A 25,546-nucleotide genomic window follows, 5' to 3' on the forward strand; every position below is an offset into this window, starting at 1 on the left:
TTTTTTTTTCCAGTAAAATTGTACACACACAGAATCAATGCTGCCTGCTATCATCACTATTATTCAGCATCATTCTGGAGTCTAGATGCTACAATAAATTAAGAAAAAGAAACGGTATAAATGTTAGGAAGGAGGATGAAATTTATCATTTCATATGATGTGACTGTAAAGTTAGAAAATCTAAGAACTGTAAATAAAATAGAGAGTGTAAAAGAGCCGGGTATGGTGGCTCATGCCTGTAATCCCAGCACTTTGGGAGGCCGATGGGAAGATCACTTGAGCCCAGATATTCGAGACCAGCCTGGGCAACAAAGTGAGACCCTCATTTCTACAAAAAATAGAAAAAATTAGCTCAGCATGGTGGCGCATGCTTGTAGTCCCAGTTACTCAGGAGGCTGAAGTAGGAAGACTGCTTGATCCTGGGAGATCAAGGCTGCAGTGAGTCGCAATCATGCCATTGCACTCCAGTATAGGTAACAGACACCCTGTCTCAAAAAAAAAAAAAAAAAAAAAGAGTGTGTAAAAAAGTGAGTAAATAAAAGACACTTATATATGCATGCATATATACATAATCAATACCTTATATTAAACTACATAATGAAAAAAAAAGCCCATGTTCAAAATGGAAACAAAAGCTACAGAATACACAGCAATACACATTATAATACACATGTATGACCTATAATAAAAGAAAGCCCTGAATAAATGAACAGACATTTTAACACTCACTATTGTAAAGATACAAATTGTTCCAAATTAATCTATATTCTTAACAGTTTGAAACAAAATTCCACAGGGTAAATTTTATTTTTATTTCTATTTTTTTTTTAAATGGAGTTTCGCTCGTTGCCCAAGTGCAATGGTACGATCTTGGCTCACCGCAACCTCCGCCTCCTGGGTTCAGGTGATTCTCCTGTCTCAGCCTCCCAAGTAGCTGGAATTACAGACATGCACTACCATGCCCAGCTAATTTTGTATTTTTAGTAGAGACAGGGTTTCTCCATGCTGGTCAGGCTGGTCTCGAACTCCTAACCTCAGGTGATCTGCCTGCCTCGGCCTCCCAAAGTGCTGGGATTACAGGCGTGAGCCATGGCGCTTGGCTGTAAATTTTAAAACCTAATAAAATTATTCTAAAATGTATCTGGAATAATTGTTCTAAAAAACAGCAACAATCTGTGTACACTTGAGTGTGTATGGTGGGGCTGTAAATATATTAAAGTGTTAAGCCACAGTTATTAAAATTGATGGTACTTGGGAATAGACAGGTCAACAGAAGAGAATGAGTTCAGAAAGAGATCTAGGTGTACATTGGGTGTTTGTTATGTCACAGGGATAGCATTTCAAATCAGTGGGGGAAAAGATATCGGGTATTAGAATTAACTATTTTAAAAAAACAGACCACTATCTCACATTATACACAAAAATGCGTTTCAGATAGAATAAAAATGTAAGTATGGTATGGGAGCAGGGAAAAAGAACTAGCTCATCAACCATAAAATACTAGAAGAAAACCAAGAAAGATATTTAAGCCTGATAATATCCAGCAGCAGCAAGACTGTAGGAAATACACATTGGTACATGGTTGGTGTGAGTGTATACTGTACAACAATGTTTATATTTTAGACTCAATATGTTTACATCTACCTTTGTTTTGTGGAAATAGTTATACAAATATACAGACTTACTGCTGCTCATGATTATTGTTTGTAATAGTGAAGAATTAGAAACAATCTAAATATATATCAAAAAAGAGTCTGATTAAATAAAAAGCACTTTAAAAACATGATATTATATAGTGATGATAAACAATGAGGTAGGGCAATATGTAATACTAATGATGACAGCTAACATTTATAATCACATTTGTGTATCAAGTGTCATTTGATACAATATGATGTAAATACTATTATTATTCCCATGTTAGAGATGAGAAAACAAAGGCACAGAGAACTTAGGTAAACTTGTCCAGAATCCAATTGCTGGTAATTGGCAAAGCTGGGGATTTGAACCTAGGCAGTCTAGCTTGACATCCATGCTCTTACTGAGCATGCTATATTGCATCTCAAAACATGGCATCCATGGTAGATTAGGCACAAACCAAAATAACCACCACAACAAAAACAAAACAAACACACAAAAAACAAAAAATGCCAAGTGTGGAACACCATATATAGTACTATTTAATATACATTTGTGTGTGGAAAAAAATCTGAAGTGCAAATAGCTAACAGTGGATGACTGGTTTTCGAACTTATATAATACAAGGGGTAATATCAGAAAAAGACTTATTTTATCACTTAGATTATTAGAATGACTATAGCAAGCACCTTTTTTTGGGTTTTGGTTTTTTTTTGTTTTTGAGGCGGAGTCTTGCTCTGTTGCCAGGATGGAGTGCAGTGGCGCAGTCTCTGCTCACTACAACCTCTGCCTCCTGGGTTCAGGCAGTTCTCGTCCTTTAGTCTCCCGAGTAGCTGGGACTACAGGTGCATGCCACCATGCCTGGCTAATTTTTTGTATTTTTAGTAGAGAGGGGGTTTCACCGTATTGGCCAGGCTGGTCTTGAACTCCTGGCCTCAAGTGATCCACCTGCCTTGGCTTCCCAAAGTGCTGAGATTACAGGCATGAGCCACTGCAGCCGGCCAAGCACTTTGGATAAACCAAACCTAACTGAAGATCACTTGAAAACAACTACAAAATATTTACCTTATTCCAAAAAAGTGTGTTTATATATAGCACCTCGAATAAAAAATTAAGGATTGAGTGTAGCTATCAGACAAGCATTTTTCAAACTGGGTTTCAACTCCTTTTTCAGTCATGAACCAATCATTCAAGAAATATTTATTGAATGCACACTACATACGGCACTGTTCTGGGCATTTGAGGTACACCTTATCAAATCAAAAATCACTGTCCTCATGGAACTTACATTCTAGTGGGAGAGCTGGGAGAAGACACTAAACACTATCTATCTATATCATATATATGATATATGTGTTAAAAATTGATAAATGTTATGGAAAAATATTGAACAGAATGAGAGTCACGGGAGGGGGAAGATTTCAATTTTTAAATGGTTAGGGCCTCACTGAAAAGATGACATTTGATCAAATATGTAAAGGAGGAAAGGAAGTTAGCCATACAAATATCCAGAAGAGCTTTTCCTGGCAGACAGGACAATGGGTGCAAAGGTTCCATAGTGGGCATGTCTGGAATATTCAAGACAACAAGGAGACCAAGATGTCTGATATGGAGAGAGAAAATGAGCAGTAATCAGAGAGAGGCCACGTGGGGAGTGGAGGGGGTCATGTAGTGTCACTGTATTCGGCTTTTACTCTGAATGAAATGCGGAGTTAATGGAGGGTTTTGAGCAAAGGAGTAACATTATCTGAAATATTTTAAAAGGACTATTCTGACTGCTACTTTGAGGAGAATCTGTAGGGGAGCAGAAAAACCAGAAAGGAGGCTACTGCAATAATCCGGGTGAGCGATGACAATGACTTGGACTATGGTGGTACAAGTGAAGGAAGGTGGTAAGAAGAGGTCTGATTCTGGATAAATCATGAAGGCAGAGTCTAGGCTTTTGGCTTGAACAATCAGAATGATAAAGAGACAGTAGGAAAATGACAGATTTCAGGGGAAGATCAGGAGTTCAGTTTGGGGTATGTTAACTTTGAGGTGTGTATTGGATATCTAAGTGGAGGTATTAAAGAGGACATAAATGAACATAACAGCCTGGCACTCAGGAGAGAGGTATAGGATTATGACTAAGCCCTGGGACACTGTAATGTTAAGATGTCAGAGAGAAGAGAAAGCACTAAAGGAGAATGTGAAGGAGCATGCACTGAGGTAGGAGAAAAACCAAGAAAGTCCTAGAAGTCCATTAAGAAAGGAGTGATGAACTGTTGTCAAATGCTGATAACAGGTTAATGCTAGATTTAGGAACATGGAGGTCACTGGTGACTTTGATCAAACTAGTTGTGATTGGAAGCAAAAACCTAATTGTAATCAGTTAAAGAGAGAATGGGAGAAGAATTGGAGACAGTGAGACAATACTTTCCAATTTTGGTGCATTCCAACTAACATTTTGTTTTAAAATAAAGAATAAAATTGTAAAGAAAATAGCAGAACTAACAAGTTTGAAAGCCACCATGTGAGATTAAAGAGAAATTAAAAAAAAAAAAAACCATGTCTAAGATAGGTCTCATTAATGCCACAAAAGAGCGATTTATCTTTATCCAACTTGATTAAGAAATAATTATTTCACAACTGGCTGGGTACAACGGCTCATGCCTATAATCCCAGCACTTTGGGAGGCCGAGGCAGGCAGATCATGAGGTCAGGAGATTGAGACCATCCTGGCTAACACAGTGAAACCCTGTCTCTACTAAAAATACAAAAAGTTAGCTGGGTGAGGTGGTGGGCATCTGTAGTCCCAGCTACTTGGGAGGCTGAGGCAGGAGAATGGCGTGAACCCGGGAGGTGGAGCCGTGCAGTGAGCCGAGATCGCGCCATTGCACTCCAGCCTGGGTGACAAAGCGAGACTCCACCTCAAAAAAAAAAGACTTATTTCACTATCAGGTAAATGGTCCAAAAAATGCCTGTGATATCTAATGTATTAAAAGCTTTATAGGTAATCTGTCACAGGAGTTGAGAAAAACAATAAAGGCTTTATAGGTTGTCATTTTTTTAAAAAGTTTTCTTAACTAAGACGAAGATAATCATTAAAAGCAATCATCCTGCAGGCCAGTGGAGTGTTCTGCTTCATCACGCAGAAAGTCCATAATTTCTGGTTAAGTATTAATTATATAAATGTCTGATTATAAGAACAGGCTACAAGAAAAAACTGGCCAATCCATGGCTAATGAAAACATCTTTTGCCTGATGAGTTTTCAAATTCTAAACAGACATTACCATTACTAGCCAGTTTTGAAAAATACTCAGAATTCAAACTTGCAAATGTAAATATATCAACGAAGACTGGAAGTTAAGAAAACAAAACAAAACAGAAAAGATGTAAAAATAATAAAAAGCACATTTTAAAAAAAGCATGTAGAAATAAGAAACTGTCTTATTTGAGGACTAACACAACAAAGTAATTATGTAGTATCATAACAATGAAACAGAAACCAAAAGTATGTGTATCTCCTCCTAAGCCTTCATATTTCATATTAGGTGGCACTTCCTAGAGAAGCTGTCCAATCCCACAAATGGAGGTTAACTGTCCAGTCTACTGGTTTCTCGGCACCCTAGTCCTGACCCACCACAGCTCTTACTACTTTGTATTGTAGTTCTCTACTGTTTACATCAATCATTTGACCAAAATTCTGTATAGGTAAGGACCAGGGTTATCTTTGTTATCTGATCAGTGGTTTCAAAAAAAAAGCATTTAAAAAACCTTTTTTTTTTTTAATGGATGAGCAAGGCAATAACCATGCAATCATTATTAATTTCCTAACCTAATGCCTTTGTGAAGAACACTTTTTCTAAAGGGAACAGTTCTCAAACTGGCTCATCCTGGGAAGCACCTAGAAGTCATGGTGCCCTTTGTGGGATGCCATGCTTTTTTGTGGAATGTATCAAAAAGAATAAATTTAATTCATCACATGGTTAGAAGCAACTTTACTAAGTTCAAATACACACATACTTTATTGATGCAATTTTTTTTTTTTTTTTGGATGGAGTCTCACTTAGTCACCCAGCCTAGAGTGCAGTGGCACAATCTCGACTCACTGCAACCTCCACCTTCCAGGTTCAAGTGATTCTCCCACCTCAGCCTCCTGAGCAGCTGGAATTATAGGCACGCACCACCATGCCAGGTTAATTTTTGTATTTTTAGTAGAGACGGGGTTTCGCCATGTTAGCCAGGTTGGCTAACTCCTGCAACCTCCACCACCTGGGTTCAAGCAATTCTCCTACCTCAGCCACCCTCATAGCTGGGACTACAGGTGTGTACCACCATGCCTGGCTAATTTTTGTATTTTTAGTAGAGACAGGGTTTCACTATGTTGGCCAGGCTGGTCTCCTGAACTCAGGTGATCCTCCTGCCTCAGCCTCCCAAACTGCTGGGATTATAGGTGTGAGCCACCATGCCTGGCCTATTGATGTAATTTTTAAAAGTACAGTCAGCCATCCATATCTGTGGGTCCCACATTGGTGGATTAAAACTTGGATTGAAACTATTTTGGGGGGTAGGAGGAGAGACTGTATAGAACATTACATTATTTTTTTTGCCATTATTTTCTAAACAATATAGTGTAACAACTATTTACATAGCATTTATATTGTATTAGGTATTATAAGTAATGCAGAGATGATTTAGCATATACGGGAGGATGTGCAGAGGTTATATGCAAACACTATATACCATTTCATATATGGAACTTATGGTATCCTCTTAAAACCAATCCTCCACAGACAGTGATGGATGACTGTATAACCCTGAGTTCACAAGAAAGAAAGAAAAAAGCAGTCAAAGTTTGATGAGTTATTTCTGAGTTTTTAAAATTAATATTTCCTAGTTATCTGTTCATTTTGCTAGCAGAAAAGTGGCAGTAGGCACTAAATGTTTAATAAAGAAAAACAAAATACAAACTCAGATCTTTTTTTCTGTTTACTGTGATAAAAACCATTAGCTCACTATTAGTAAACACCTCAGTCCAGTTTTGGAGCCAATTTGAGATCAACTGCCTACAGCCATTCAGCTTCTCCACAAATACTTTTCCTTTGATAGCGTCATTTTTTCCTCAAAAGTTCCCCCCGTCCCCGCTTTTTTTTTTTTTTTTTTTTTACCTCCCCCTTTATTTTCTAGAAGTATTTCTCAAAGTATAGTCCCTGGGCCATCTGTCTGAACGTGCCAGAGTGCTTGTTAAATGCAAATTCCTGCTGAACCACCATACCAGTGTTCCCAACAGAAGCTCTGGGGAAAGAGCTGAAATGATTAATATCTCAGCTAATTATTTGACCTCCTGATCCGCCTACCTCCCAAAGTGCTGGGATTACAGGCATAAGCCACCTCGCTTGGCCGTATCTCAGCTAATTCTTATGCACATTGAAGCCTGGAAACCATTACACGAAAAACAGTGACTCTCAATATCTTTTGTTTTAAAGAAAACTTTAACATTCTGCCCCAAGCCTGATTTCATCATCTGTAAGCCTACAGATAATTGTGAAGGCCCTGATGTGATGAAAATTCAGGACTGGCAATTCCTTTTCTAAAACAAAGAAATTATATTAATTTATTTTATTTATTTTTCATTTTTGTTATTAATTTTTTGAGACGGAGTCTCGCTCTGTTGTCCAGGCTGGAGTGCGGTGGCGCGATCTCGGTTCACTGCAACCTCTGCCTCCCGGGTTCAATTGATTCTCCTGCCTCAGCCTCCTGAGTAGCTGGGATTACAGGCATGCGCCACCATACACTAATTTTTGTATTTTTAGTAGAGACGGGGTTTCACCATGTTGGCCAGGCTGGTCTCGAACTCCTGACCTCAGGTGATCCACCCACCTCGGCCTCCCAAAGTGCTCGGATTACAGGCGTGAGCCACCATGCTCGGCCTATTTATTTATTTTTTTTTGAGACAGGGCCTCACTCTGTTGCCCAAGCTGGACTGCAGTGGTGCAATCACAGCTCACTGCAGCCTCAATCTCCTGGGCTGAAGTGATCTTCCTGCCTCAGCCTCCAAGTAGCTTGGACTATAGGCATGCACCACCACGCTCATATGATTTTTGTATTTTTTTGTAGAGATGGGTTTTCTCCATGTTGCCCAGGCCAGTCTTTAACTCCTGGGCTCAAGCGATCTGCCTGCCTTGACCTCCCAAGTGCTGTAATTCATAGGTGTGAGCCACCGTGCCCTGCCAGAAATTATATTTTAATGATGTAGTCTCATAAAGCTCTTGGATGGATAAATCTACATCATCATAAGTTAGCTTATTAGGGAGCATATCATAGATTATGGAGCTGTGTCATTTTTCCTAAGTAGATCTTTAAATATTACCTAAAGTTGATCTGCAAAGTCAGGAAATCATGCATTACTTAGAGTCCAAATTTCTAGTCTCTTTGAACTAAGCTGAAGTGATCAAATGTTAGTATCATTATTCAAGTCATTTTTTTTTTAACTCAATGAAAGCTCAGCTGACCTGCTAATATATTACTGTTCAAGTCAAAAGCCTTACTCAGAAATTAGAATAATTCCTTTAGCCTAAGGTAAATTCCTCCAGCTATCAATCACCTTCGATTTGTAAGTCTGTTTCTTTTCAAGTTCATAAGGTTATACTTAGGATAAGCAGACTAGGCTCCTTTCATTTATATCTGTGTGCTGTGCCAATATGACTAGTGTCAGGATGGGGGGGGGGGATCTGAGTCCACAGAAGCTTGCTCTGCTGGTTTAAAATTTTGGATACACTCTGAACTTGGACTACTGGCCACAAAACCATAAATTTCTTTTTATTATCACCTCTAAGTAACTGGAATATGGTTGAAAGAGTTTCAGCTCTATCAACTGTACAAAAGTCAATGTTTCTGGCCTTGGTTTCCTTATTTGAAAGAAAATGGAATAACTGTAGATGAGTAATTCTCAATTGATGAGGTAGGGGACATAAATTCCCCTAAGACATGGGGCACACTTTTCATTATCCCCAATTCAATAATCCACTGCTACTGGTATAAGAGTGTAGTACTCTTCAGTGCTGGCTGATCCAACATACTCCTTTAAGTTGAGGCTCTGACTTTTTTTTTTTTTTTTTTTTTTTTTTTTGAGATGGAGTCTCGCTTGGTTGCCCAGGCTGGAGTGCAATGGCAAGGTCTCAGCTCACTGCAACCTCTGCCTCCCAACTTTAAGCGATTCTCCTGCCTCAGCCTCCCGAGTAGCTAGGATTACAGGTGCCTGTTACCACGCCTGGCTAATTTTTTGTATTTTTAGTAGAGACGGGGTTTCACCATGTTGGTCAGGCTGGTCTCGAACTCCTGATCTCCTGATCTTGTGATCTGCCCCACCTCGGCCTCCCAAAGCACTGGGATTACAGGCGTGAGCCACTGTGCCCAGCTGGCTCTGATTTACAATAACCCTTAAAACCTTATTTATGCAAGGTTCTGTGAATTTTAAAAATATGAAAAATTACTGGCCTAGTGTTTGATTTCTAGATGGGTGTTTAGAAATTCTAATAGAGGGGTACAATTTTCCTCTTACAGTCTTTCACATCTGATAATGAAAAACAGTTGTACTTACCTAGTTCACTGCTGGGTTAGCATCATTTGTTACTACTTTCTGTTCCCAAATGGCTTTTTAATGGAAACATATCCTTATATAATGACACAGCGTTGAGTGAAAAATTAACCCGCTCATATCCCATATAGGGATGTGGTCTTCATACTCCAAGAGTTGACTGAGCAAGGAAAGGCAGAACACAGGCAGAACCACTGCGCTCATGTCCAATTATGGCATATATTATAAATGCACACTTGCATGCTCCCCACACACATCAATGTCTGTTGCATACATTTAAAAAATAACTGTGATATAAAATTATGTTGGTCTTTTTCCACTAATAAATATGTGACATAAACATTCTCCCACATTATTACAGAGTCGCTGTAAATATTTTTTAAATGGTCACCAGATATTTCATCAAGTAGATGACATATTGTTTGTTTTATTTTCCAGGTTTCAACAGTTTTATTGGGAGGTTTTGTTTTCTGTGAAATACACTAGAGGTTGAGAAAGGGGACACATTCCCTTTACAAGATAAGGGTCTCCCACCACTAAAGAAAAGGCATGAGCCGTGACATACTGGGGTTTGAATCCACCTCCTTCTGCTTTGCCCACATTTCTTTTTTTTTTTTCTCTTTCTTTTATATGTATATTTTTGAGACCCAGGCTCAAAAATATACATTTTTTTTTATATGTATATTTTGTCACCCAGGCCCCAGTGAAGTGGTGCGATCTCAGCTCAAGGCAACCTTTGCCTCCCAGGCTCAAATGATCCTCCCACTTCAGCCTCCGAGGATGGGACCACAGATGTGCACCACTATGCCAGGCTAATTTTTTTTTTTTGTATTTTTGGCAGAGTGGGGGTTTCACCACGTTACCCAGGCTGGTCTCAAACTCCTGAGCTCAAGCGATCTGCCCACCTCGGCCTCCCAAAGTGTTGGGATTACAGTCATAAGCCACTGTGCCTGGCCTCTTCTTTCTCAACAATATCACAGAACACAAACATAAAGGCAAGAAATAAAAACAGCAAGATCAACCTCCAACAGGGCCACACCCAAGCCTTGTCCCACTCCCCAGGCTGGGTCAGACCTGGGAGGGGCTGGGGCAGCTACTCTGCAGTCCTCAGGCTGTAGGCTCAGAAGGGGTGGGACTAAATTAATAAATTAGAATAAACTGGGGGGAGGAATGCAACTCTGTGCTGGGAGGGCCCCTTCTCTCTAACACGCAAGAGAGTTGTTGGGGGAAGGTAGGAGGCCTCGCTAAAGGCCACTATGGTGGGGGTAAGAGCAGCGGGGGCAGAAGTCACTTTTTCTTCCATGTTCTTCCCAAACAAAGCAGAAGAATTAGGGGTAAAGGGATGTCTACAGCCATACTACTCTGAATGGGCTGGATATCATCTGATCTAAGATTATTTAAACGTGTCAGCTTCCACAAACAGACTGAGTATCCCTATGTGAAATACTTGGGAACAGAAGCGTTCTGCATTTTGGATTTTTTCAGATTTTGGAATATTTGCTATATGTGCATAATGAGATTATCTTGAGAATTGGATGCATGTCTAAACACAAAATTCATTTATGTTTCAAATACATCTTGTACACATAGCTTGAAAGAAATTTCATACAATAATTTAAATAATTTTGTGCATGAAACAAGGTACACTGAATCATCAGAAAGCAAAGGTGTCACTATCTCGGCCAACTAGATGGACAATCAATCTGTAGTTGTTTGGTATCCCATCATTATTGACTCTTGAATTCATATGCAACCATTTTCTTACACTTATTCACATATAAGTACTTAACACTTAAAAAACAGGACACACCATTGGTACAGTGAAAAAATAATGTGTTCAGTGTAACTAAGTAATACCTGTATCAGTGTTAAACACCAGCAACAAATGATGGCAAGCTGAATAAACTGTGTGGTGTGCCTCTGTTTTGCTGCAACCCATTTCATGAGGTCAGATGTGGAATTTTCCACTTGTGGTATCACAAGTGCTCATAAAGTTTTGAAATTTGAAGTGTTTCAAATTTTAGAGGACTTTGATTTTCAGATTTTCAGATTAGAGATGCTCAATCTGTAAAAAGGATTTTTTCCTGAAAAATCATTTAAGCTGAATCTTATAAAAAATTTCAAGTAAGAAATTTAATTAGATTATGTTTCTAATAGTACCTTACCAGTTATTCTTTCCAAAGCGTCATTCAGGGATCATTTTAGTCTTTTCTGTAATGAGTTAAATAAAGTTTCAAGACAGGTGATGAGAATGGTCTCGTTAAGTTTAGGTGATGCCTACTGAGTATGCCTTAACTAAAAAGTGTCCCCGACTTCTGGTCTACACCAAATCTGTACAAAGGAGAAAAGGCTGATTCAGCCCAGAGGTTCCCTGATTCCTTTCCTCTTTTCTAGGACCCAGACTCCTGCCTGTCCTTGCTGTAGGTATTATATTTGACCCGTAGTGCTTTTTACATTGCTTTGCTTTTGACTGCCCATGTTTCTGACCTCAGCTTAGCAAAATGAAATCTCACTTTCTATTTTTTGCTTCTGCTGTACTCAGATCTCCAAATCCATATTTTAGATCTTAGCAAAGAATAGCAGAAGGTATAACAGCTTTGAAGTAAGACCTGGAGTAGAATCCTGGTTCCCTCAGCAGCTAGGTGGTCTCAGGCAAGTCACTTAATGCCTGTGTGTGTTTCAGATTCCTCAGGGGTAAAGTGTGACTAATAATATCTACCATAAAGGTATATTAAGAGTTTTAGATTGGAAAATGTACTGAGAGTGCCTAACAAAGTGCCTTGCACACAGCAAGCCTTCAATAAGCGATGGTTACTGCTGTCACCATTACTACTGCCACTCATGTTTCCTTACCCTACTTTGGAACTGGCATTCTTGGTTCTTGACTGTACCCTAAGACAACTGGTGTTGGGAGGTTCAGAACAAAAAGAACAAGTTCCTCTTTGACAAAAGAATCTATGAATTTGGGAACATCTCACTGGAGAAGGAAGACAATTACTAATCACAAAGCTTAAAAGAGAAAACCCTGGAAGATTCAACTGTGTGTATAAGATAGGTATATTTACTTGAATAGAAAGCAAAATAAGTCTCAGAAATACTCTAGTTAACATAAGCTTATAAATACATAGAAATCTTATTGGGAATTTTTAGTTTCCTTATGGGTTAAAAAAATAAGAAAAAATAAATCTTATTGGGATTTTAAAAAGTGAAATAAAACACAGCTTTTCAGAGGTAATCTAGTTTCCATGGGGAGATATTTTTCCAGATAGCATGAAATTCATTTTCTATCTTAAGCTGCACCTGCTAGATTACTAATATTTGTATTATGAAGTCTCTGGATTTAAAGTGCTTTCAGTGTGAATTTTCCTCCTACTGTGCCCATCTGTTCTTTTCTTGTGGGCCCAGAGGAAAGCAAGACTTAATAAATATTCAGTTTTCAGACTTCTTTAAAATATTTTTATATAAGCATTTACAACCTCTGAGGAAAATTATAAAACTGGCGAAACTTAGCTCACATTTGATTTCCCCTTATCACTATCCAAGTGTCATTATTTTTATGGAAGACTAAAAAGTAACTATACATATAAGAAGTGAAATCAAGTAATATAAATAATAACTTTAACACTAAGATATCTTATTTACTTGTATATTATTAGATAAATAATTTATGAATTAGCCAATGTTAAGGTGGGGGAAGGCACCAAGGCCACTGCCTACTCCTTGCTGTTCCTAATCAAGGTCAGCTGTGACCACTGGTACATCTCACCCAGTGATGCTCTTCCTCCACTCAACCAGATTGGGGACATGGTGACCTCACTTTTCATGAATAACTTGTTTTCCCTGCCATGATGTCAAGTTGGCTGGATTCAAATGATCCATAGCTGAGCTCTCATAGGGTAGTGTCAGTATTTGACTAAACAATCATGGATTTTCCTTTAAAAACCACAAGCTCAAATGCAAGGTTAAACCAGCAAAGAAATGGAGAGTTGCTATATTAAAAACATCATAAGCTACATGGATAAATTCAAGATATATGCAATTATTCTTAGACACAACATGGCTATTTATGAAACTTTTTGGCAGGCAGGGTTCTAGAGGAAGGTGCTACTTACTGGCAGGCTTATAGCAGACAAAAACAGAAAAACAAGAAAAAACAAAACTACCTCAGCAGCTGCAAGACTGATGCATACTCCTCTGAATCCCATATGTTCTTTTCTAAACATGTGCAGTACAACTCTCTGATCTGTAAGTGAACAACACATTTGTGAGGAACCAAAAGTGTATACACGCTACTAGTCTGGCAAAATCATTTCTGGTCAACACAAAAAAATTAATGTTATTAAAAGTCATTTTCTTTAGATAACAATAGACTTGGCATATATCTCATGGATCAGGCTTTATAAGAATGCAATTTACATAAAAGTAAAATGAGACTATACTGAGATTGGCTGATATCACTGGTCATTTTAAAAGAAGAAACCGATAAAGGAAAAATGAGAAAAAAAAGGCTCATTTAAGGCTCAATGGCAAAAATCACCTCATGAACAAGTCATTCTATTTTTTTTTTTTTTTTTTTTTTTTTTTTTAAGACGGAGTCTACTCTGTCATCCAGGCTGGAGTGCAGTGATCTCAGCTCAATGCAATCTCCACCTCCCAGGTTCAAGCCATCCTCCTGCCTCAGCCTCCCTCGCAGCTGCGACTACAGGCGTGTGCCACCACACTGGGCTAATTTTTGTATTTTTAGTAGAGACAGGGTTTTACCATGTTGGCCAGGCTGGTCTTGAACTGCTGACCTCATGTGATCCACCTGCCTTGGCTTCTCAAAGTGCTGGGATTACAGGCATGAGTCACTGCACCCAGCCAACAAGTCATTCTTACATCCTGGTATTTGTTCTCCAAAGCTTTGAGCTAAGATGACCTAGGAATATAGAATTCCTCCGCTAAAATCTACTCTACAGATGGTTGATAGGTTTATGGTATGACATAAAGGCCAGCTGAGCATAATTTTTCAAGGAACAGAAGTACTGCTTCTCTTTTTATTCTGAGTATAGTGCAAGGTTAACTATCAAGCATTCTCAAACAAATTCCTTCTTCCATTAAGGAAAGAGAAACAGCTCTCTCAGTATAGGTGATAAGGAAGTATTAAAGAAGGAAAGTTCAAATGCCTTAGTACAAAAACATTGTAGGGGAAGCAACACCACTGGGATTCATATGGCTGTTTCTAGCTGTGGCCATCTGAACAAAAAACAATTTCAATCACCAGTAATGTGTACAGCTGGAATGGATTTAGATTATGCTCTCATTGTAAAGATTGGCTTCATTTCACATTCTGATGCCTAAATGCTACAAAAACCAAAGCAAGAAAATACTAACATTCCTACTTCATAGATTCCAAATGAGGTGGCTTGGATTACCTGTCGACCTAGTGGATACTTGGGAAGAGAAGAGGTGAACTTATGAAGACATCTCAAAACCAGGAAGTAATTCATATGATAAACATGCAGGTTTTCTAGTAATAATTGTGTTTCCTCCTAAAAATCACAGAATATATTATTAATACATAAGTCAGCTGATAAAAGAGCATAATAATACAACCTACTTCATGGCTATATAAAATTTCTGGAAAACTGACAAGAAGATTCAAAACTACAAATTAATTTATGAAAATTTGAAATACATATAAAATCCAGAATACAGGCTGAGCATTTCCGATTTAGTATCAAGTCTGGTGATATTTTACACATGCTAGAATTGACACTGTATTTTAATCTCCTGGTATCTCTAGCATTCCCACAATACCTTGGGCCCCAAAATTAAAAGTGTGTAAGAAAGCACCTTATTGGATGCTTGCCTGTGCCCATCACCTGCTGCGCGCCACAGTGAGGGAAGGTGCTTTATCCTCCACTGTGCTAGCATCAGAAGAGTGAGATCACCAGACAGAATGGTACCAGCCTAATGAACTTGCTGAAGTTCTGCTTATGATGTATACTTTTCCTAAAGTACTGCTCAAGTGTGTTAGTGTGTTTGAAGGGGAAAATGAAAAGACTATGGCAGAAACACAAGTGATTCTGATGAGTCCCTGCCTCTTGCTGAGATCTCCAATACTGGTTTTATTTGCTTTACCAATTAAGAAAAAAAAAAAGAATAAAAAAATAAATAAATCTGAAGCCAACAAGCTTTATAATTTAGAATCTAGCAAGAATGATGACATGAGGGAGTAGGTCTTAAGAAATCTATGCAGGTGTGGTGGCTCACACCTGTAATCCCAGCACTTTGGAAGGCTGAGGCAGGAGGATAGCTCGAGTTTAGGAGTTTAAGACCTGGGTGAACAACATAGTGAGACCTCATTTGTATTAAAAAAAAAAAAACCCACAACCGAAAACTAGCCCTACTCTCCATATTAGAGATTTAGATACAGGAAAAGAAGAAAAGAAAAGAAATCTATGGATGATTAATCTCACAAAACAGTTTCAAAAGGTTTTGTTGGGGGGAGAGAGATGTTTTCTAGAGCCTCCTGAAATAGTTTAGAAATATTTTAAAACATGATATCCTATGAAGTAATTTTCAGGCCTCAATTCCTTTTATAACTGCTTACTCTGTAACATTTTCTTAAAGGATTATCATCTGTGCCACGGTTTTCAATATCTTTCTCCTTTAAAAAGTCAAATAAAGGCTTTGCTGAGCTGTGTCTTTATTTCAGTAATATCTTGCAGATACCCATTATTTTTAGTGGTCAAACATTTAGAAATATCAATAAATTCAAGCAAATCTAACCTCTATAAAGCAATAAATATCATATATCTTCCTAAACACCAACTCACTTAGGAAATCAATTCCTTGGTCAACGATCTATGAGTCATTACCTGAAAGCACAGGGCAGATTAAATAAAAGTTTTTAGCACCTAAATGTTTTTCCCTCCCATTATTTGAGTTGATTGGTAATTTCAAAATCTGTCTCCTATCATAACAAAATCTATGTCTCCTATCATAACAAAAGTAGCCATAATCAAAAATTGTTTTAACCACCACTGGGAGGGTATACTTTAGTTCTAAACTTTAGTTCTTTAGTTTTTTACTGTGTGCCATGACATACAGATGGCATAAAGCCATTAATTGCCTTGATGTGTGCTTAAATAGCTTTTAAATAGGGTGAATATTTTGAAGAAAATGAACTCTATTACTGAATAATAATCATACTGCATGCTACTTGTGCTCCCTATTTTCTTTTGCCTTGAGGAATAGCTATGTGTACAAGTATCTGCGTGATGCAGTAGAAGTGAGTATCTTCGTTCCATTTACTTGGATAAGGAGAGAAAAGAAATACTTTACACACTATAGGGCAATACTGCATACTCAAGGAACATACCTGCCCTGGAATAAGTGTTCGATGAGGGATATAAACATGTTTTTCTCCTAGGTGGTCTTATTTCTTTCATACTTTTCACTGTGTGGTGCATCCCTGTGTTGAGTAGAGTTCTAGTGTTTAAAAACTGTTTTGTTTTGTTATAATCATTATTTTTATTTTAAAATAAAAATAAAAATTTTAAGATGAAGTCCCACTCTCTGCTCACTGCAACCTCCACCTCCCAGGTTCAAGCGATTCTCCTGCCTCAGCCTCCCGAGTAGCTGGGATTACAGGTGCCCACCACCACACCTGGCTAACATTTTGTATTTTTAGTAGAGATGAAGTTTTACCCTGTTGGCCATGCTGGTCTTGATCTCCTGACCTCAAGTGATCCACCCACCTCAGCCACCCAAAGTGCTGGGATTACAGGTGTGAGCCACCGTGACTGGCCTAGAAAATGTTTTGTATTGTATTGTTTTGTTTTGTTCCATACAACATGGCAGACTAGATCATCTGGCGCTCAACGGAGGAAATGGTGATTGGTTCCAACAATGGGGAGAGAAACTGGCTATGATGGACTTAACGAATGAGAGGTTTGCTGTACCTTTCTAAGGGATTTTTCAAGAGTAATTTTGACCATCCCAGATCTTCACCTTATGTGCTGACTTTAGAACCTAATCTCCACATAATAAAGGTTTCATTGTTATTTATATGTGTTTTTATCAATTGCAACAAAAAACATCACAAATGATTAGCATTTTCTTATAACCTGTCCTGTAAGTTCTCCATCTTACCTAGATACCTGCACATATGTAACTGCCTTTACTTATTCAAAACAGTAATTTTTTGTTTGCTTGTTTTGTGGAGATGAAGTCTTCTTCTGTTGCTCAGGCTGGAGTGCACTGGCGCGATCTCAGCTCACTGCAAACTCTGTCTCCCAGGCTCAAGCTGTTCTGCCTCAGCCTCCTGAGTAGCTGGGATTACAGGTGTCTGCCACAATGCCCAGTTAATTTTTGTATTTTTAGCAGAGATGGGATTTCACCGTGTTGGCCAGGCTGGTCTCAAACTTCTAACCTCAAGTGATCTGCCCACCTTGGCCTTCCAAAATGTTGGGATTAGAGGCATGAGACACTGCACCCGGCCTTAAAACAATAATTCTTAATGTACTTGTGGACACTATTTTACAAACTCAAACCTGTAAAAGGTTTTGATATATGAGAAAATTTTTGGGCTGGGCGGGGTGGCTCACGCCTGTAATCCCAGCACTTTGGGAGGCCGAGATGGGTGGATCACCTGAGGTCAGGAGTTCAAGACCAGCCTGGCCAACCTGGAGAAACCCCGTCTGTACTAAAAATACAAAAATTAGCTGGGTGTGGTGGCAGGCACCTGTAATCCCAGCTACTTGGGAGGCTGAGGCAGGAGAATCACTTGAACCCGGGAGACGGAGGCTGTAGTGAGCCAAGATCGCACCATTGCACTCCAGCCTGGGAGACAGAGTGAGACTCGGTCTCAAAAAAAAAAAAATTCCATTGAATACATTACAGCAGCATCATACCATGTACATGTGAAAATAAAGCCTTTTGAAATATTAACCCTACTTTGCATTCATTAAATTTTTCCTCAGGCATTTTTTCTGTATACTAGTCATAGCTGTCACCATTTTGTTTCATAATTGTGTTTAGAATGATTCCTTTCTACAGAGATACACTTTGTCTAGGAATATGCATTATTTACTAAAGAGATATGCTTTCTCTGTTCTTGAAGCATGAAGACTTCTTAGTCTTTACTCACTTTCGACAAAGGAACAGAAATATTTATCTGCTATAAGAAAAACAGGCTTGGCATAGTGGTTCACACCCATAATCCCAGCACTTTGGGAGGCCATAGCTGGGGGATCACTTGAGCCCACGAGTTCAAGACCAGCTTGATAGTGAGCAACAAAGCAAGAGACCCTGTCTCTACCAAAAAAAAAAAAAAAAAAAAAAAATTTAAATGAGCTGGGCATGGTGGCATGTGCCTGTAGTCCCAGATACTCAGGAGGCTGAGGTAGGAAGACTGCTTGAGCCCAGAAGGTCAAGGTTGCAGCAAGCTATGATTGCACCACTGTACTCCAGCCTGGGTGACAGAGCAAAACTGTCTCAAAAAGAAAAAAGAAAAGCAAAGCAATACATAGCAGCCTCCTTGCTCTTCTTCAAATATGGCAGACATGCTCCAACCTCAGGTCCTTTCTACCTGCTTAGAATTCCCTTCCTTCAGATTCTTGAATGGCAAGCTCTGTGACTTCCTTTAGGTCTTTACTCAAAATTTACCCTCTCAGTCAGGTCCTTTTCTAAAATTACGATTCCACTTCCAATGCACATGAACTTCATATCCCTCTTCTCTGCTTCATTGTTTTTACCTCAGCACTTATCACTAACAGATATTTTACTTATTTATCTTATTTATTGTCTGTCTCCCTGATACAATGAAAAAGGTAGAAGTTTTGGCTGTTTGGTTCACTCCTGTATTCTCAAAACCTAGATTAACACCTGGCACATAATAGGCACTAGAAAAATATTGGTTAAATGAAGAGTACATTAATGAATGAAGACCAAACACTCAGTCTCTCTTTTATTCATTTTTAATTTTTGAGACAGGATCTTGCTCTAGCGACCAGGCTGGAATGCAGTGGTGCGATCTTAGCTCACTGCAGCCTTTACCTCCCAGGGTCAAGTGATCCTCTTGTCTCAGCCTTCCAAGTAGCTGGGACTATATATAGGTCCACACCACCACACCTGGCTAATTTTTGTATTTTTTTTTTTTTTTTTGTAGAGATGGGGTCTCATTATGTTGCCCAGGCTGATCTGCTTGCCTTGGCCTCCCGAAGAGATGGGATTACAGGTGTGGGCCACCGTGCCCAGCCTCAGTCTCTTTTTTAAGTAAGAGCAACCATATTTTGTCTTGCTGGATGTGGTCTATATTTCCTGATTTTTCAAAAGTCTGAATTTGTAATGTAAAATTTCTCAATATGTAAATATTGGTTCCAACATTTTTTTTAAATGTATGTTTAAAAAACACATTTACATTAGACTGTGGGTTGCCTCTTAATGTGCAATATACCCTCTTAAATTAGTAATCTCCAACCTCATCAATCCTGTCTGTTATTCATACAAAAATCATTCACTGATAGCATGTCTTTTGCAGTAACATGGATGGAGCTGGAGGCCAGTATCCTAAGTGAAAGAACTCAGAAACAGAAAATCAAATACCACATGTTCTCACTTATAAGTGAGAGCTAAATAATAGGTACACATGTATATACAGAGGGAAATAACAGACACTGTGGACTCCAAAAGGGGTAGGGTTGGGAGGGGTGAGGGCAGAGAAATTATTTATTAGGTACAATATTCACTATTCAGGTGATGGGCACACTAGAAGCCAAAACCTCACCGTCATACAATATGTAACAAACTTGCACCTGAAACCCCCTGAATCTATTTTTAAAAAATCATATATCATTGTTTACTTATACCACAGAGCCCCTATTATTATTGAGCTAGCTGCTTTCTCTGGAGGAGAAGTCAATATATATGTAAAACTTACATAGGTAAAGAGAAAAAGGCTAGGCAGAATTACATTTGCCAGGCATTTATCTCTCTTCTGCTTCCATAGTACTTAACACTTTTGTCTCTAGAATTGTACGTATAGGGGTGAACAGTGACCTCAGATTATAAAATACAGTATGTAAAAATGACTATAAACTTCTGTAATTTCTTTTCAATCAATTCACTGATCATTAAAAACAGACTATTGAATTTTAGGATTAAGAGATATCAGCTGTCTAAGAACAAAGCATTTTCTCATTTATCATCTTGTTATAACTAAGCCTTATTTTTCTCATTAGAGAAAAATGCTGGCTGGCAGTGTTTTCCAGACTTGACTTAGCATATTACTGCCATCTAATAAGAATGCCAAACCACAGCTTTCTCCTAGCACTTATGTGGCAAAAGTGCTAGTCCTCTCATCTGTCTCTGCCTTTTGTTCTCCATATTCCTACCCCAGTAGTGTAGATCAAGAGAAGCACTTGACAAAGAGTTTGAATTTAAATGATTGATTCCTGACACACTAGGCTAATGCCTAGCTCATTTGATCAATTTGATAGACTGCAATTGTTTTCCTTTTTCCTCTACTTTTTCATTTATTATTTTTTTCTAAGAAATTTTCTTCCCCCTATCTGCCCCGTAGGTCTGACAAAAGAAACAGAAAGAGGTGGGGGCAAAGGTGAAAGGCATGTCTCCATCAAACTCATGAACTGATTTTGTGCCTTTTGATGAGACACCATGATAAGCATACTAAACGGTGAAAAGAAGTCCTTACTCTACCATGAACTTGCTCTACGACCTCAGATATTTCACTTCCTTTCTCTTGGCTGCAGTTCTTCATTTGTGAAATGAGGGTGCTAAAGAAGTTCAAGTTTATTTCCCACTCTGAAAGGATTTAAAATCTACTTGGGAAAATAGGTATAAAGACATGAAACATCAACAAGTAAGAATAATAAAACTTCAACTGTCACCTACATGGGAATGAATCTAAGCTTTCTACATAGTATGAAGATTTTCAGTATTTCATCAGCTGTACCAGGTCTTCTAATGTCCCTCCTTAGTAGGAAATTCCCAGCGAATTACCTACAAATGTACATTGTTTAGTCAGGTAACGTTTTAAATTTTAATTTATTTTAAGTTCTGGGATACATGCGCAGGATGTGCAGGTTTCTTACTTAGGTAAACATGTGCCATGGTGGTTTGCTGCACCTATCAACCCACCACCTAGGTATTAAGCCCCACATGCATTAGCTATTTGTCCTGATGCTCTCCCTCTGACCTGCGTTCTCATTGTTCAGCTCCCACTTACAAATAAGAACATGTGGTGCTTGGTTTTCTTTTCCTATGTTAGTTTTAGTCAGCTAAATTTTCACATTTAAAAGTACACTTTTTAAAAAACCCATTACTAAGTTCATTAAATTCAAAGTTGACATATAGTTTTGAAGAAGTGGGGCCCTAATTTTGAGGGAGTAAAGGTTTTTGTTAACATCTTGCTTCTAGTCAGAAGATAACAGATTAATCACTTGTTTAGGTGGGAACTTAATAGATGAGTTCTAGCTTAAGAAAATGAGGTAATGGAGCAAACAATAACAAATGCTTCCTTCTAGGGAGGCAGTCTAATTTAGTAGTTCTTAAAGTGTGGTTTCCAGTTATAAAGATTGTAAATTTCTCTGGAATATACAATGAGGTCTATCTCTTAGACACTTGAATATAGAAAATGGGAACAAAATGGTAAACTCTAATGCCAGACATGTCTATACAACTATATAACATAAGAATATTATAAATATTACATATAGATTGTATATTATAATACATAAAAATGTATATACATCTTTACACACACTGAAATGTGTTCATATTGGCTAGGTGCGGTGGCTGACATCTGTAATCCTAGCACTTTGGGAGGCCCAGGCGAGCAGATCACCTGAGGTCAGGAGTTCAAGACCAGCCTGGCCAACATGGTGAAACTCTGTCTCTACTAAAAGTACAAAAATTAGCCGGGTGTGGTGACCCATGCCTCTAATCCCAGCTACGAGGATGGCTGAGGCAGGAGAATGGCTTGAATCCAGGAAGTGGAGGTTGTGGTGAGCTGAGATTGTGCCACTGCACTCTGGCCTGGGCGATAGAGTGAGACCTCCTCAAAAAAACAAAACAAAACAAAAAAAATAGCTGGGTGTGGTGGCTCACGCCTGTAATTCCAGCACTTTGTGGGGCCAAGGTGGGTGGATTACCTGAAGTCAGGAGTTTGAGACCAGCCTGGCCAACATGGTGAAACCTCGTCTCTACTAAAAATACAATAAATTAGCTGGATGTGGTGGTAGGCACCTGTAACCCCAGCTACTTGGGAGGCTGAGGCAGGAGAATTGCTTGAACCTGGGAGGTAGAGGTTGCAGTGAGCCGAGATTGCACCGTTACACTCCAGCCTGGGCAACAAGAATGAAACTCCACCTCAAAAAAATAAAAAATAAACATAAATAAAATGTGTTCGTATTGATCTTAATTTTTATGAGTGAAAAATATATAACAATATTTATTATTTTTATTTATAAAAGTTTTATCGTTATATGTTTTCAAATCATTTTTATTTGCTGAACAAACTTTGATTATCACTAACACTATGAAAAAAAATCATACTAGGAATTATTATCCTACTTTTTTTTTTGGAGACAGAATCTTGCTGTGTTGCCTAGGCAGGAGTGCAGTGGCGCAATCTCAGCTCACTGCAACCTCTGCCTCCCTGGTTCAAGGGATTCTAGTGTCTCAGCCTCCCAAGTAGCTGGGATAACAAGCACATACCATCACACTTGGATAATTTTTTGTATTTTTAGTAGAGAAGGGGTTTTGCTATGCTGTCCAGGCTGGTGTCAAACTCCTGGACTCAAGTGATCTGCCCGCCTCAACCTCCGAAAGTGCTGAGATTACAGGCATGGGCCACCACACCCAGCCTATTATCCTACTTTGTATATAAGAAAATTGAGGCTTAAATAGTTCCCATTCACAATTACTACAAAGAGAATAAAATAGCTAGGAATACAACTTACAAGGGATATGAAGGACCTCTTCAAGGAGGATTATAAACCACTGCTCAATGAAATAAAAGAGGACACAAACAAATGGAAGAACATTCCATGCTCATGGATAGGAAGAATCAATATCATGAAAACGGCCATACTGCCCAAGGTAATTTATAGATTCAATGCCATCCCCATCAAGCTACCAATGACTTTCTTCATAGAATTGGAAAAAACTACTTTAAAGTTCATATGGAACCAAAAAAGAGCCCACATTGCCAAGACAATCCTATGCAAAAAGAACAAAGCTGGAGGCATCACGCTACCTGACTTCAAACTATACTACAAGGCTACAGTAACCAAAACAGCATGGTACTGGTACCAAAACAGATATATAGACCAATGGAACAGAACAGAGGCCTCAGAAATAACACCACACATCTACAACCATCTGATCTTTGACAAACCTGACAAAAACAAGCAATGGAGAAAGGATTCCCTATTTAAAAAATGGTGCTGGGAAAACTGGGTAGCCATATGTAGAAAGCTGAAACTGGATCCCTTCCTTAACCTTATACAAACATTAATTCAAGATGGATTAAAGACTTAAATGTAAGACCTAAAACCATAAAAACCTGAGAAGAAAACCTAGGCGATACTAAGACATAGGCCTGGGCAAACACTTCATGACTAAAACACCAAAAGCAATGGCAACAAAAGCCAAAATTGACAAATGGGATCTAATTAAACTAAAGAACTTCTGCACAGCAAAATAAACTGTCATCAGAGTAAGCAGGCAACCTACAGAATGGGAGAAAATGTTTGCAATCTACCCATCTGACAAAGCGCTAATATCCAGAATCTACAAAGAACTTAAACAAATTTACAAGAAAAAAACAACCCCATCAAAAAGTGGGCAAAGGATATAAACAGACACTTCTCTAAAGTAGACATCTATGCAGCCAACAGACATATGAAAAAATGCTTATCATCAGTGGTCATCAGAGAATGCAAATAAAAACCACAATGAGATAACCATCTCACACCAGTCAGAATGGCGATCATTAAAAAGTCAGGAAACAACAGATGCTGGAGAGGATGTGGAGAAATAGGAAAGCTTTTACACTGTTGGTAGGAGTGTAAATTAGTTCAAACATTGTGGAAGACAGTGTGGCGATTCCTCAAGGATCTAGAACCAGAAATACCATTTGACCTAGCAATCCCATTACTCGTTATATACCCAAAGGATTATAAATCATACTACTATAAAGACACGCACACGTATGTTTATTGCAGCACTATTCACAACAGCAAAGACTTGAACCAACCCAAATGCCCATCAATGATAGACTGGATTAAGAAAATGTGGCACATATACACCATGGAATACTATGCAGCTATAAAAAAGGATGAGTTCATGTCCCTTGGATGAAGCTGGAAACCATCATTCTCAGCAAACTATCACAAGGACAGAAAACCACATACCGCATGTTCTCACTCACAGGTGGGAATTGAACAATGAGAACACATGAACACAGGGCAGGGAACATCACACACCGGGGCCTTTTGGTGGGTGTTGGGGGAAGGATAGCATTAGGAGAAATACCTAATGTAATGATGAGCTGATCGGTGCAGCAAACCAACATGGCACACGTATACCTACGTAACAAACCTGCACGTTGTGCATATGTACCCTAGAACTTAAAGTATAATAAGAAAAAAAAGAAAGAAAATTGAGGCTTAAATAAGGTAAGTGATTTTCTTAAATATAGATAGCTAATGAGTAACTGCAGTTCAAATATAAAATTTCTTATATTTTGTAGTACCACATTATTGACTGTCATGTATTTTTATGAAACTATAAAAAGAGAAGCATTATTATGAGAATATTCAAAGATACTTTTTCTCTCAACTAAAAAATTAATAGACAAATTATTATTATTATTTTTTAAACAGTCTTGCTCTGTTGCCCAGGCTAGGGTATGATCTCAGCTCACTGTAAACTCCACCTCCCAGGTTCAAGTGATTCTCCTGCCTCAGCCTCTGGAGTAGCTCAGATTACAGGTGTGTACCACTATGCCCAGCTAATTTTTGTATTTTTAGAAGAGACGAGGTTTCACCATAGTGGCCAGGCTGGTCTTGAACTCCTAACTTCAAGTGATCTTTCCATCTCAGATTCCCAAAATGCTGGGATTACAGGAGTGAGCCACCGTGCCCAGCCTAAAATATTCATTTTTTTCTTAGACATTTTCTGTCTTTTGATTTCAGCAGGTAGCCTGTGGGTAACTTTTTCAGGGTAAGGGTACAAATCTCTGTGCTGCTTCATATTTCTCACTGTATAAGTCTCAAGAAAACATGCCCTTAAATGACAAAGTATGTAATTTGAAA

General features: G+C 38.5%; 1 protein-coding gene across 5 annotated transcripts in view; it reads right to left on the bottom strand.

Annotated features, from left to right (window-relative positions):
• The window catches only part of LOC105496259 (origin recognition complex subunit 3), a 79,907-nt gene that overhangs the window by 23,006 nt on the left and 31,355 nt on the right, over positions 1-25,546 (bottom strand). For all 5 annotated transcript variants that reach the window (XM_011766514.2, XM_011766504.2, XM_011766495.2 and 2 more), the window contains 2 exons: positions 14,633-14,749; positions 13,382-13,461 (listed from right to left, as the gene is read on the bottom strand). In XM_011766514.2, the coding sequence (XP_011764816.2) occupies positions 13,382-13,461; positions 14,633-14,749 (197 nt within the window). The remainder of the gene's footprint in view (positions 1-13,381; positions 13,462-14,632; positions 14,750-25,546) is intronic.

The sequence above is a fragment of the Macaca nemestrina genome, chromosome 5, assembly GCF_043159975.1.
Source record: "Macaca nemestrina isolate mMacNem1 chromosome 5, mMacNem.hap1, whole genome shotgun sequence".
Taxonomy (NCBI): domain Eukaryota; kingdom Metazoa; phylum Chordata; class Mammalia; order Primates; family Cercopithecidae; genus Macaca; species Macaca nemestrina.